The sequence below is a fragment of the Ailuropoda melanoleuca genome, chromosome 2, assembly GCF_002007445.2.
Source record: "Ailuropoda melanoleuca isolate Jingjing chromosome 2, ASM200744v2, whole genome shotgun sequence".
NCBI classification, from domain to species: Eukaryota; Metazoa; Chordata; class Mammalia; order Carnivora; family Ursidae; genus Ailuropoda; species Ailuropoda melanoleuca.
This window is the reverse complement of record NC_048219.1, coordinates 166,507,482-166,522,316: the sequence shown is the minus strand read 5'-3', so window position 1 is coordinate 166,522,316 and position 14,835 is coordinate 166,507,482. Positions and strand designations below refer to the sequence as shown.

Here is a 14,835-nt window from a genome sequence, read left to right as displayed (position 1 = left end):
TGTCTGATCTGTGAAATGAGGGTAGGGTTGTTGTGAGGAGTAAGTGAGATAAACTGAAGATGCTGCCTGGCACAGAAGAAGAACTCTGTAAATATGAATGCTCATCCTTCTACCTCTGATCACCACTAGTCAGAGATCACTTAGAATTTGTCCTATAGTCATTTTGCCCTTTGGAAAGGAGGTTCAGTTTTCTGAAAATGAGGGGCTTTCAAAATATGACCTGCTATCTCCAACCGATCAACACATAAAGAATACACTTAGATACACTCAAGTGTATAGTTTCAAATGTCCACACGATGTTTTGAAAAATTGGAGTGAAGTCTTTTATTGATATTATGGCTTTTAATGAATAAATACGTATTCCTAAATTGATTAGAAATGAAATTTCATCAGTTAAAAACAGGATGAACTATAAAGTATGCAGAAATGTTTCGTATGTTTGGTGCTGTTTTAGATCTACAACGAGAAACTATCAGTAAGGGGATGATTCAGTGAGTAAGTTGCGTAAGCTAGACACTAAATTGGTTTCATTATAGCACTTTGGTTAAGGCAGCTGCTGCCTGAATTAAGTCATCTTCAAGTGGCAGGGGAGGAACTAGCTTCCCGTCCAGCCCCCTTTTTCATGGCTGAGGACTCTTGTGTGTCCTGCCTTGCTTCCCTTTGGGGTAGGAGTCCTGTGGGGTGCTGGAGGGAATGAATAACTACCTTGACGTGAGAGCGTGTCCCTGCCTGTGTCCATTGGGAGACGCACGGTTAACTCCCTTGGCTTTTCTAGGGATGCATGCTTCAGGGGAGGTTTCCATAAAGGCCTGGCCTTTTCTCCTGTTTCTGGTCCTGACTCAGGGTGTGGAGCACCTAGGAGACAAGGAGAAAGCCAAGTTTTATAGATGTCTGTGGTTTCTCCAGCTGTCTCTTCTTTTGGAGGCCTGTCTCTCCCCTGCTCACATATGTGGTTTGGGTGGAGCTGTGTCTATTCCCTGACTCTGGGGCTAGGCATGCGACTGAAGCCTAGCTAATGAGCACTCCTCACTGAGCTGCGGTGATTGGGTCCAGGTTGGGCATACAACCCATGCCTGGCCAATGAGAGGCAATTCTGGTCTTTGGCAAGAGCTTTTAAGGGGTATATTCTTTCTAGTCTGGTTAACAGGTAGGAGGTTAGCATGAAATTGCAGGAAGCCATATTTACTACCATAGGGGGACATACAAATATGCCCAGAAGACACTGTCTTCTAGATTTTACTCTTTTTCTTCCTTTAAAAAATATTCTCTTAGAGGATAACCCCAGGGAGGGTCGACTATGATTTAGGAGAGGGTTACATTAGGGAGACCCCCATCCCAGTCCTTACTGGCCTGTCTGTGTTCCATCAGGGACACCCAAACATAGGGGACCTAGACCTACCTCTCCGGCGTGTTTTTTCTTTTGGGGGGTGTTGGGTGTGGAACTGAATCTCCGCTGACAAGATGAAGAGCTCTCCGGGAGGTTCACTGGCTTTTAATGGATTCCTCAGGGGGTCCAGGACTCTGGGCTGTTCTTCTGAGAGAGGGGGCAATTTCAAAGCCTTTGGCACCTGGAGAAAATTTTAAAACAAAACAAAACCCGACATGGCAGGCATTTAAAAACTGCTGCTTGCAAAGGACAGATGACACTGTATCTTCTTGTAAATCTGGTGCCAGGTGCTGCTGGGTGTGACGTAGCTTCAGTACCCGTGGCTGAGAAGTAGAGCTAACCAGCCCAGCAGCTAGCTGTGTGATCAAAGCGGTGCCGCTTTGCTTTTTGGGAACCCGGCAATGCCCCTCCCTTAATCCAGCCTCTCACTCCCCTGAGAAGTATAAACGTGATAAATTCACCAGCCTTTGAGACAAACTCTAGTCTTTCTTTGTCTTGCAGCTGGGGAAGTGAAGCCAGGTTGGACTAATACAGCTGAGATTTCTGTGTACGGAGAGGGAGGAACCTCTACATATGTTGCTAAGGGAAAAAAGCAAGGTACAGAACTTTCACTGTGCAACCTTTTAGATTAGAAAGGGCAGAAAGCAGCAATGTGCATCTGTGCTTGCTTACTATATGTAAACTCTCTAAGCCTCAATTTCTTTTTCCGTAAAATGGAAGTAATCATACTTCCTACCTCATAAGGTTGCTGTATTAAATGAGCCAATTACACATAGTTACTATTGTGTTTGGAATTAGAATTTTTTTCTGTATCTCTTTGAGAGTAGACTCTTATCTCATTAGGTTTAATGCCCAATCTCGCCACTTGCAGGATATCTAGGCGTCCCTGCATTTCTGCGATAAGAACAGAGCTAAAAATGAATCACCATGTGATAGAATGAGCAACAACTTTAGCCCAGTTTTTTTGCGTCCAAAAAACCCCAATACCTGTGTGTGCGTGCATGTGTGTGTGTGTGTGTGTGTGTGTGTGTGTGTCCAGAGAGAAAGAGACAGAGAATGAGACATTGGGGTAGTACTTAGAGACTCCTCTTTGCGGTTATTCAAAAGTTGCTGAGGGGCACGTGGGTGGCACAGTCCTTTGAGTGTCCACCTCTTGGTTTTAGCTCAGGTCGTTATCTCAGGGTCTTGGGATCGAGTCTCATGTCAGCCTCCATGCTCAGCTCAGAGTCTGCTTGGGTTTCTCTTTCCATCTCCCTCTGCCCTTCCCCACCTTTCTCACAAATAAATAAATAAATATTTAAAAAACAAAAGTTGCTGAAAACTTCTCCTTTTAGTTCGCAGCTTTTAACATATGAACTTGGCTCTGTGAAATGTCTATGTGTTCTGGGTCTCAAGGAATTCAATTTCATGGAAGGAAAAATAAAAATGTTTCACATTTTTTTTAGCGTTCAAAGAGAAAAAATATCAGAAACACACGTAAGCTCCTCCATGTTTAGAGTTGAATGAGGAAGGAAATTCAACCAACTATATGCAGGGTGATATTTATGATTTCAAGACATTAAGAAAATGATTAATCAAATGCACGCACATAGGATCTTTATGTTCCTGGAGACCTTCACTGCCCAGGTGCCAGCTGCCCACAGCTGCCCTTTTCTGAATACTGACCTTATGCATGTTGTTTGACAAGGTTTGCATTGAGAAACCTATGTGGAAACCCAAATGATTTGTGTGAAGTATGCTGACAAACCAATCCTTAATTTCTTTATTCTAATTAAAACTTTATAGAATTTTAATATGCTGGAAAATATTGCCTGCCTCTGCTAACCCATATACATGGTTGAAGGAAAGGACTCCTGTCCAATGAGCCTGGCTTGGTTCTGGGCTGACCTGGGGTATGGGATCGAGGATTTTCCTTAGGCCTGCAGTGACTCTGACAGATCAGGCCTACTGTTAACTCCTGGTCCAAAGGGACCTGGGAAGACAGAGGCCCTTCTGGTGTGGATGGGAAGGTTTTGATCAGGTTAGACATAGGAAATCTGAGAGAATCCTGAACAGGCTGAAAATAATCTCCCTCGTTGGCACAAGGAGCCCCTGGAGCGCCCATGGCTCCTCCAGCACCACTTCAGAGGATGTGAATCCCCACAATGAACTAACATTGCTATCGTTCCCAACCCAAGACTAGATACTTTCACAGGAATGCATCATCTCCTGTCATCCGTCCCTCAGCCTGTGAAGTGAGCATTACTGTCTGTGTGCACAGATGACGTCAGTGCAGCTCAGAGGGGTGAGTGCCTGCTTGAGTTCATGCAGCGGCCACAGGGCAGAGCATTCCAGAGCCCCTGCTTTGCTCCTGCTCAGCACAGGTACCTTCAAACCACCGAAGACCCACATAGAGTTGCAAAGCAGGATGAGGCCAGAGACAGCTAGAAACATTCCTGAGGGGAAAAGCTGTACTTGACTTTTGAAAAGGTTGTTAAAACTGCCAAATTTACTGTACATTTTCAAAGGTGACAGAGCCTCAATGAAAAAAAAACATTGCTGGATTAAGATCATCAGCATTTTGGGTTTGAAGTGAGTCAATTGCTTGCAAGCTCAAATTCTGTCCCTATATGTTTACAGATAACCCCCCGCCCCTTAATGGCACAAAGGACTCTGTTGTTACCAGAGTGCAATAATATCATATGCTCTAAGGTAGAACTGGGGGGCAGTTGTAACTCCTTGTACTTTACAATTTTCAACATTTAGTAAATTATAACAGTTTTATTTCAGCTCCACATGGTGAGCTCGATAGTGAGTAAGGCCAGTTCTCTGTTTGAGACACCCCTTTGAGCTGTCTCGTTCCCAGATTGAGATTAATCTTTTAAGGGCAAGCACGTGATGTGGACACACACACATACACACAACCTTTTTCTTCTTCACTTGCCCAGCTGTGTTTTTCTCAGAGCCAGTAGCAGGTGCTATAGGAGGGAAAAGACATCTTTCATCAGGAGGCTCCTCTAGCAAGTGGCTGCTTCTGCCCGTGTGGAGTTTTATATTCCCTTGTCTGTCTGTAGAAACAGGATGGGAATGAGAACTTATTAGTTGCAGGTATGAGGATGGACAGTTGACCTTCAACTTTTATCACTTTTGGGTTAACAGGAATAGAGGCAAGAACAGGCACAGAGATGGCCATGGCTTTAGCCAAGGCAGGCTCAGGGTGTCCTAATCTCATTACTTGGGTTGGGTTCTTGCTGGCAAGTCAGGTGATGGAGAGAATGATAATGATAATAGTAACAGTTAACACATATGCTAAATATAGAAAAAGAGTTATACAAAGTATTTTACATCCAGTAATTCACCTAATCCCCATAATAGTCTTACGAAAGCATTATTGTTATCCCCATTCTACAAGTGAGGAAACTGAGCCTCAGTAAGACTGAATAACTTGCTCAAGATCACAACTAGAAATTTACACCCAGGCAGTCTGATTCAGTATGTATGTGCTTGAGTACTAGGCAAAAAGGAGTCTGTCAGTCTTGTTGCCACCTTTCACTGGACTTTGGCTGTTATTTTCTAAGATGAGAGGCCCAAGGAAGTGACACTCGATGTGCCTCCGTGTTCTCAAATGAACTCTGGATGATGAGGGTTACCCAGATTAACAAGCAAGACATTTGGCTTCTTACCGCTAAGATCAGCCTTTCTATTGGGGAAGACCCCTCCATAGAATGTAATGTGGGATTTGTCACTCAGGAGCCAAGAATGATCGATGTGAGCATGCCCAAAGGCCCTTCGGGAGGTTTGCTGTATGTTTTCATTGCGGCTCTCCTTTGAAGTGTGTATACGATGGTGGTTCTCTATTGATGTTTCCTGGGAAATGACAGATACTCATTCCTGTAAACAGCGTTTCTAGAGAAACAGAGCAGGTCAGTCAAATCTTGTGGCTAGACTCTTATTGCAGGAAGAAATCTTTCGCAGCTTAGGAAGAAAAACAAAGTTGTAATTGTATGATCTCTAATGCTATTTGTTATAATAAAACATTGTGTTATTATGAGAGCAAGAATGACCTTTAACCATGCCTGACAAATAGTTCTTTTTGTTTTTCTTATAGAGCTTTCCTGCAAAAAAATTTAAAAATCGAAATGAAGCTCTATATTCTTGTCTTTATGCATTGTAAAATGTCTCTCCCTCTCCCTTTTCCCCTGCAGCACGTCTCTTCTCCCCCTTTCCAGCTCACAGGGGCATGTGACCTTCTTGTCAGTCAAATGAGCTTAAAGATAGGAGCATGTATTGTCTATGTCGCTCTGAACCGCTATCATCTTGTACACACACACACACACACACACACACACACACAGACAGACACACACACACAGGACTTAGAGTTTAGAAAGCATGTTTATATTCTAATGCATTTAATCCTCATAATAGCCTAGTGGGTATGTATGAGAACGGCTCCATTTTACAAAGGAGGTAATTCAGGCTCAAAGTCAGTTAAGTTTCTTTATCAGGTTCACCACGACTTGTCAGATGCAGGACCCAAATCAAGCCTTTTCCAATTCTAAGGCCAAGACCTCTTTTCTCTAGAGAAGACTACAGCTGCCTAGATGGGGTGAAGAGTGCAGGGGACTCTGTGGTTAAGTAAGTTTGGAAAACCATGGGTTAAAGTTAAACCAGCTACTTCACCTATCGAACTTCCCCAAATGGTCCATGTTCCAACATGCCCTGTGGCCCTCTGGGAGGAGAACATGCTATGCAGCATTTCTCAAATGTATTTGGCCACAAAATTCTTTTCTTCATTGAGCAGCTGGAGTATTCCACATGTGACACTTTGGAACACAGTGGTCAATAGGCTCGAAGTACTCTTCCCTTCTCTGGAGGAGCCCCAAGAAATGGTGAAGGTGGGCATATCCCCTCTGAGGTCAAGAAGAACAATGACAGAGGGGAACCCTTATAAATGGTACCTCTGCCTGGGTTTTAGGTTCCTGCCATGGCTGCTTCCCGAGTTGTGGCAAGTGAATCCCCTGACTGCTGTCGTTCTTGGCTACGGAGCCCTCGTCCACGCGTCCACTAGCCCCGGCTTCCCCTTCAGCCAGGTCCTGCTGACCTGCAAAGGTGAACAGTGGGTCAGCCTTGTAAACCCAGAGATGGGCATGGTGCTATTAGCTGCTTCCAAGCTGCCTCCCTTCTTGCTCTTCTGAGCAAAAGTGTTGACCAAGGCCCTTGTTCCTCTTCCCTCCTTATTTCTGTATTCTGCTAGTGCCTTCGTGGAAGTGGCAGCCAGCTCTATTAAACAGAACTGCACTAGGAATCAGGACATTCAGGACTGAGTCTTCATTTCTTTTTTTTTTTTTAAAGATTTTATTTATTTATTTGACAGAGATAGAGACAGCCAGCGAGAGAGGGAACACCAAGCAGGGGGAGTGGGAGAGGAAGAAGCAGGCTCATAGCAGAGGAGCCTGATGTGGGGCTCGATCCCGTAACGCTGGGATCACGCCCTGAGCCGAAGGCAGACGCTTAACCGCTGTGCCACCCAGGCGCCCCTGAGTCTTCATTTCTTGAACTCCGTTTCCTCATCTGTAAAATGGGGCTACTGATTCCTTGCCCTAGCTTCCTCACAGAGTTGTCTGGAGCTCCTACAAAATAATGAATGTGATGACCTTTGCAAACTCTGAGGGACTGGAGGGTGTGATTATGGTGGGCGGACCTGAAGCTCTGATCTGTTGTCATTGAGATGCTCAGTCTGAAGCACTTGATTTCCTGGGCTGATTGCTGGTTGTTTACTTGTGGGACAAGCTCTGATGAATGCACTGTGATGGACGGCTGCTTAGCTCTCTGAACTTACCCTGTCTGTGCAACCCCCAGGAAGGATCTGAGTCAACAGATGACTCCAGCATAGTTAACAAATCTTTCATCGATGGGGTAAAGGGTCCTGCAGCTATTTTCATCACTTACTCAGGGTAGATTTATTGCTGAAATGATCTGGCAAACCTGCCTTATTTGGAGCTGCTTTAGCAACACCTCCACTCTCGGCATGCTGCTCTATGGAACAATATGGGTCTGTCTTTCAACCAGGGGCTCTGGAAGCTTTTCAGGGGCCCTGTATATGTTGGAACTCCAGACTTCTGGAGGCTTCCAGCCAGCCTCACCTTCTGTCTCTCCTCCCCAGCCCTTGTCATTCCCTGCGTCATTCCCTTCCTTGGTGTCATTGGGTCAAAAGCCAAATGCCCACTTGTGAGGCTACCCTTCCCTCCAGCTCTCCTTCTTTTGCCCATTGGCTCCTGACATTTTTGGGGTCTGAGCCAAAGCCAAGAATGTGGGTAGAACAGAGGCAGACTCAGGCTCGGGTTCAGAGGGGTCTGCTCAGGTTTAGTGGCCCAGGGAAATCTGATAAGCCCTGGGGGCCCCTCAATCTGAGGAGGCTCAGGGTCACATTAGGCCTGCCCCAAGAGGACCTCCACACCATACAGGGTGTGGCACTAACGACCTTTTTGTATATTCTAGAATGATCTTTTGGGGCCAAGCCAGATTTCAGGTCCATCTTTCCTGGTCAGATTTACCTGGAACCAAATGCATTTCTGAGGGTAGAGGAAATGAAACTCTGGCCAAGTGGCCACTCACTCGGTGGACAGTCTTACATGGTAGACTGTCTGAGTTGGGGCAGGGAGCACTGTGGGTAGGGAATATAGAGAAACATTCTTCCCTTTGGCTGTATCCCAGGTGATATTGAGTATATGACTCAATCTATGCAAGGGAAACCAAGATTTTTCTCAGTAAACATCATCTCTGGCTCATTTGCTTATGCTTAATAGAAACAGGTGTGCAAGCAAGGTACTGGAAGGTTCAGTTGTTGAAAGGAGACCATAAAACTAGGTCTCTCTGTCTCAAAATATGGATTCAGATTAGCCAAATAATGTGACTTGGAGTAGCAATTTAGAGGTCTTAGAGAGCTTTTTTACCTCTGTCCTCTTCTGTGATTTTCTTTTTACAACAACCCAGAGAGGGTGGCATGCAGATACCATTACTTCCATTTTACAAATTAGCAAACTAAGGATGCAGGGAGCATAAGTGACATGACCAACATCACATTGTTGGGAAAATCTTATATTTGCAGCTGGGACTTTTCCTAGTTTTCTGAATTAAGTGTCTGGGAAAAAAGAGGGAAGCCAAGAGCAGATGAAGTTAAAACCAATAAAACCATCAGTCAGGGTTCAAGTTACAGCCACTGAGCTGTTTTTATTTCTTTGCAAATTGATTTTTGATCCTTCTGATCATGAACAAGAGGGCATTGCAGTTAGTAATTATGCTTAAATACACAAGGTAGGGAGGTTTATATCTAACATTTACTGAGCACTTACTATGTGCCAGATACTATTTTATCCCATTTAATTCCAACATCCAACCCTGTGAGGCAAAAGTGGGCATGGTCATCTCCATTTTATAAATGAGGAAACTGAAGCCCAGAGAGGTCACATGGCTTGGGATCTGGTGCTAATGGCCACAGGTTTAGTTTCAATTCTATATGGCCTCTCTATTTTCTTCCTGATTGTTACAGCTCCTTGGCATATGGCATTAATTAAGGAAATCACTTGATCCCTTTGGTGCACAAGCCTGATCTGCACCCAAAATGAAAGTACTGCAGTCTTCTTTTTTTTTTTTTTTTAAGATTTTTTATTTTTTTATTTATGCGACAGAGATAGAGACAGCCAGCGAGAGAGGGAACACAAGCAGGGGGAATGGGAGAGGAAGAAGCAGGCTCATAGTGGAAGAGCCTGATGTGGGGCTCGATCCCATAACGCTGGGATCACGCCCTGAGCCGAAGGCAGACGCTTAACCGCCGTGCCACCCAGGCGCCCCAGTACTGCAGTCTTCTGTCTAGTATTTATAGACCCTAGGGCGTCAAAATCTAAGGATATTAACTGGAGATAGTAGGATTTTTGAAAAGAGAGTGCATAAGGCAATGTCAAAATGGGGTGCCACCTGGGGAAGGACAGAAGGCCCAACACAGGAGCATTACCTGGGGAAATTCACCCATTCCCAGGACATGGATGGCCCAGAAACTTGATCTATTTAGTATCCCAGAATCAACTGGTTTCAGGGATGTTAACCCACATTAGCTAAGTGTATAGAGGCTCTATAAGCCAGGGTATTAACTTACAAAATGAAATACAGTTGCTTGGCCAGCATATTTCCTGTATATGAACTCTATGTGCATCAGGTTTTGACCAAAATTCCATGGTTCCAGAGTCAAGACTTATGGTAGGTATATGGCAGGAATGTTTAATGAGAATCTGCTACATTCTTCTCCATTCTTTGGATAGATCAAATATTCTACTTATCCTGACCAGATCCTTTTCCAAGGACAAGACTTGGTTAAGCACTATCATTATTTCTGGAAATTGCCTTTTTCATTGCAGAAAAATTAACTTTATGTTTGGCTTTTGTTCTTTCCTTCTCTTTTCTCAAAAACCCTGGCACTAGCCAATGTCTTACTCTTTGTCCATTAGTGCTACTCAGTCATCTTTTCCTATCTCCCTTAGCAAAAGCAATTTCGGGCTCTTTTATTGCTTCAAGTTCCCAAGAATAACTTTGATAAGTAAAACCCCCATAGTACGGGACAGCTTACAGACAATTCAGTAATCTTCTGTACAGTAATGAGACAAGTCTTATTATGTTCATTACAGAGATGAGCAAACAGAAGCTCAAAGAGGTTAAGTGACTTGCTCAAGATCTTACATCTAGTAAGAGAGAGGAAAGGCATTGCTCCAAAGCCTGTATTTTTTCTTATGATATTGTCACGAAACCATAGAATTAAAGAATGTTAGAGTAGAACAGGCCTAAGAAATCATCTAAAATCTAGAGTCTAGACCTGTACTGTTTAATAGAATAGCCAATAGCCACGTGTAGTTGTTTACACGTAAATTAATTATAAGTAAGTAAAACTCTAAAACTCATTTTCATAGTTGCACTTCCTACATTTCAAGCACTCAACAGCCGCATATGGCTAATGGCTACTAATTGGACAGCACATATGATAAAATAATCCATCATTGCAGGGGCGCCTGGGTGGCACAGCGGTTAAGCGTCTGCCTTCGGCTCAGGGCGTGATCCCGGCGTTATGGGATCGAGCCCCACGTCAGGCTCCTCCACTATGAGCCTGCTTCTTCCTCTCCCACTCCCCCTGCTTGTGCCCTCTCTCGCTGGCTGTCTCTATCTCTTTCAAATAAATAAATAAAATCTTTAAAAAAAAAAAAAAAATAATCCATCATTGCAGAAAGTATGGTTGGATAGTGCTGGTCTAGAGTCTAAAGGCAATGAAACCCAGAATCCCTAGACCTTATTTTAGGGAGCTCCATTTTAAAGTGTTAAAAATCCAAATATTTGAGATCTGGTCATAAAATCAACATGTACCTTGTTCAAAAGATTTTCCTTGTTGAATCCAAAATGGAGGGAAGACAGGCAGGAGATGGTATTTTGGGGGTACACCTGAAAGATCCTGTTGTGGCCTGAGATTCTTTGGTACATTAAGTTGACTGTCCTGGAGCAGCACAGAATCCTTGATGTACCCTGAAGAGTAGGTCAGGAGTTATTAGTAGAAATAATGGTTGCCACTCTAGAAGTCTTGGAGACGACTACAAGGTTCCCCACTTACACTAGTCTTGGCTTTGGACATTGGCCGTTAAAGAAGACAATTAGAGGATGGGAGGGATTAAAAATGAGATAGAACCCATAGAGTGTTCTCTGTTCAGTGTCTTGGGTACTTCTGGTCCTGTGTCACCTGTGTGCTTTTTCCATTTCACCATTTCCAAGAACTGGGTCTTCCTGGTGGAAGAAGCATGGCTGCTTCTTTGGGGTTGGGTAAAAGGCTCCTCCTGCTTCAAGAGGAGAATCCAAAGGTTTCTCCTGGATGTATCCTACTTGCTTCTGTAGGCCTCGTGATTCTCAATTCAGTCATTCTACAAGTATTTATTGGGAGCTTACCATGGCAGACATGGGCCCTTTTTAGAGGTCTGTTGGAGAGATGAAGCTCTCCTGTGCTCAACTGCGTGGCCCCAAATGTCAATGTGATATAAGGTCAAAAAATGGGGAGCTCAATATTGGCTGGAGTTGTCAGAGAAGCATTTGTAGAAAATGTGGGCCTCAATTGTCTGAAGGAGTTATCATAGGGGTGGAAAGATGGGACCAAAGAACATACTAGCATCACAAAGGTAGTGAGCTCTGAGATGTGAGCTCACTGGCAGAGGCCATTGGGCCAGTGATCTCATACCACAGTATTGCTATTGTTCCTCCAGCCTGACGGTCTTACCTTCAAGAGGTGCTTTGGCGATGAATTATGGCAAGGGACCCAAGAATGCACATACACATGAATCTTTCCTTAAACTACTCATTGTAGCCATGTGATTTCCATAGAGGGGATCTGAGACATTTTTTGATGTTAAGTGGGATTCTTGTCCTTGAAGATGTTGGGCCTAGGCTGTGGGGCAGTGGTCTGCTGTGTCCTCTGCCCCATCTAATGATAAATATATCTTTGGTTAAGAGGTTCTTTCTCACAAGTGTTAAATAAATGGAACTGCCTGTAATGCTGGTCTTGCCGTGAAGGTAAAACCAATAACTGGACAAACCCACATCTCATTTTCCTTCAAGTCATCACTTACTGGGGAGAGAGCTGTTTTCTCTCCATTCCCAAGGTAAACCTATAAAGCAAGAAGCAAGTCAGTCTTCCTTTGGTCCTGTCTGTGCTGAAGAAATGGCAAACACCCAGTGGGTGCTGGCAAATCCTACTTCTCACTCCTCTCATCCCCAACAGGTTTGCCAAATAAAATATGGGATGTCCAGTTAAAATTGAATTTCAGATAAACAATGAGTACTTTTTTAGCAAAAATATGTACCAAATAGTGCATGTTTAACTCTTTGTGTGTGTGTGTGTCTGTGTGTTTGTGTATGTCTGTGTGGGTCTCTGTGTGTGTGCACTAAATCTGGCAACTTGAATCCCCAGTAGTTTCCTGTTTTCATTTTTAAGCCTTTACAGAGTACGTTTGGGATCTCTGTTTAGCAGAAGGGTGTCCATCTCCTCAGTGGATGGTGCTGGGGAGCTGCCATCTTTAAGAGGAGGAGGCCTAACATTCCTACTTCCTGGAGGATCTGAGATCACCTCACAAGGGCAACTAGGGAGTGTTGGGGTGAATGTGGAGCTGGGGATATAGGGAGGATTTGCCTTCTGGTTCCAGCTCTGCTTTTGGCTCAATGACTTTGGACAAATTACTTTGCCACTTCCCCCGTCCCCCAGCCTCCTTTTCCTTATCTTCAAAAAGAGAGGGATTGATCTGGAGGATCTGAAGCCTCTTGGTGGGGAAGGTTGGGAAGAAAGTTCTGCTTGGGATGTGGAGTGTGAAGGTCCTGAGAGGAACTAGAGGGAAGGCAAGACTTCAGGCTGTAGGTTCCTCTGCAAATGTGGGGGAGGACAAAGAGCAAAAGGTCTGATAGAGGCTCTCAGCTCCTAAGCTTGAGCACCTTTGCCTTAACACAAAATTGGACCTAAAATTCTAGTGTTTCAGGACTTGATGAAAAACACACTCTCACATCAGAATTCAAGGCAGGGCATCTCAGCATGTATGTCCTCCCATTGCCTCACTGACCTGCACATTGGAGCCTGTACATGGTGTCAGGGGGCCATGTCCGCAAGAGGCCTCGGAGGTATCTCTTGGCTGAATACCCAGGCTGCATCTGCCGTTGGCCCTGGCTCTCTGGTTGGCTTTGGAAGTGGAGGTATGGTTGCCAGGCTCTGTCCTGTTCCCTCTGTGGAGACACCAGTCAGGAAACAGCATGGCTGCTGAGTCCTGAGCCTCCCAGTGATACACGCTGGTTAGCATAATTCTCATCAGTAGTCTGGGAGACTCCTGGAAGGTGCCTACAGGCACCCGAAGCAGATGCCTTAGCCAACAGACATAAACCTAGAGCCCACAGAGCAAAGCTCTGATAGGCCCCTACAGATCTGCAGTTGGAAGGAGAAGGAGAAATGAGAAATTCCAGACCCCATCTTTGAGACAAAGCATCAGAAAAGAATTAGAGCCTCAAAGAAAACACATTACTTAGTTCAGCCTGTGGAAATCATTTGAGTACCTGAAAAAGTGGTGCTGCAGGGCAATGGGAAAGTCAGCTCAACAAGTCAGCAGCCGCGGTCAGTGTTTGCAATGTGAATAATGGGACAGACAGACTATGTTCATGTTAATGGGAAGCCTGGCATTTTGAAAATACCTGGCTCTGCTGCATTTCATTTCAGCCCAGAGAATTTTCTGGGAACCTACCCACTAAAGTCAGCTCCACTATGCAAGACATCATGGGGAAGAAATGTGAATAAGAACATCTTACACTTAGGTGAGGATGTATATTCTACAAAGAACTTTCACCTCATTATAATCCCTTAATGTGGGCAAGTTAATACTATAATTACTCAGGTGATGCAGAACTCTCTAAGGGTGATCAGTTGAGAACAAGAATAGCAAACATGAGGACATGTGCTGACATCTATCTTCTTCCCCCTTGTCCATGGTGGACATAACCAATCAATCATGGCATTCTTGACTGATGAACAGATTGGGATTTCAGAGTCCTTCTCTTAAAAAAAATATTTTTAAAGACTTATTTATTTATTTGAGAGAGTGTACGAGTGGGGGGAAGGGCAGAGGGCAAGGAAAAGAGAATCGCAAGTAGACTTGGAGCTGAGTGTAGAGCCTGACACCGGACTTCATGCCATGACCCTGAAATCACGACCTGAGCTGAAGCCAAAAGTCAGATGCTAAACCAACTGAGCCACCCAGAGGCTCCATTCTCTCACAGATTTTTAAAAAATTGAGGCATAATTTATATATAATAACATGCACAGAGCTAAAATGTTTAGTTTAATAAAATCTGACAATTGTATACACCTTTGTAACCACCACACAAAACAAAATATAGCCCAGAAAATTCCCTCATGCTACTTCCTGGTCAATTTCTCCCCACCCACCAGGTAGTCACCATTGTCAGGTGAGGTCAGTAAGCCACTGGCCTGAGTTATTTTGCCATATCCTGTCAGAATTTACCGAAGAAGAATGGTTAAATTTTAAAAAGTAAAGAAAAAAGAAAAAATATGATGGAAATATAGAACCTGCTTGATGTGGAGAGGAAGGCCTTAGGTTTAGGGTTCTTGCTCTGCTGGGCAAATCTGTGGTTTGCTCCCATGCTGATGTATTCAGGAGATCAAAATGCCACAGAAGGACAGCCTACAGCTGTAGATGAGGATTCAAAACCACCAGAGACTCTTCTTCAGCTAAAAAGAGGGCTGGGAAGCCAAAGCCCATAGGACAAAAGAATACCTCTGCTGGGGAGAGAGAAACAGGTACCCAGGATAGACATACATACATACATACATACATACATTCATTCATTCATTCATTCATTCATTCATACAATGCATCAATCCATATGCCAGG

The 14,835-nt window shown here is 44.2% G+C and overlaps 1 protein-coding gene across 1 annotated transcript in view; it reads right to left on the bottom strand.

Annotated features, from left to right (window-relative positions):
• KIAA2012 (KIAA2012 ortholog) overlaps positions 1-14,835 on the bottom strand; it is a 97,342-nt gene that overhangs the window by 68,943 nt on the left and 13,564 nt on the right. Inside the window, exons 3-9 of the mRNA XM_034654972.1 lie at positions 13,000-13,159; positions 10,775-10,930; positions 6,328-6,470; positions 5,050-5,233; positions 4,292-4,434; positions 1,400-1,568; positions 706-855 (exon numbers count right to left, since the gene is read on the bottom strand). Of these exons, the coding sequence (XP_034510863.1) occupies positions 706-855; positions 1,400-1,568; positions 4,292-4,434; positions 5,050-5,233; positions 6,328-6,470; positions 10,775-10,930; positions 13,000-13,159 (1,105 nt within the window). The remainder of the gene's footprint in view (positions 1-705; positions 856-1,399; positions 1,569-4,291; positions 4,435-5,049; positions 5,234-6,327; positions 6,471-10,774; positions 10,931-12,999; positions 13,160-14,835) is intronic.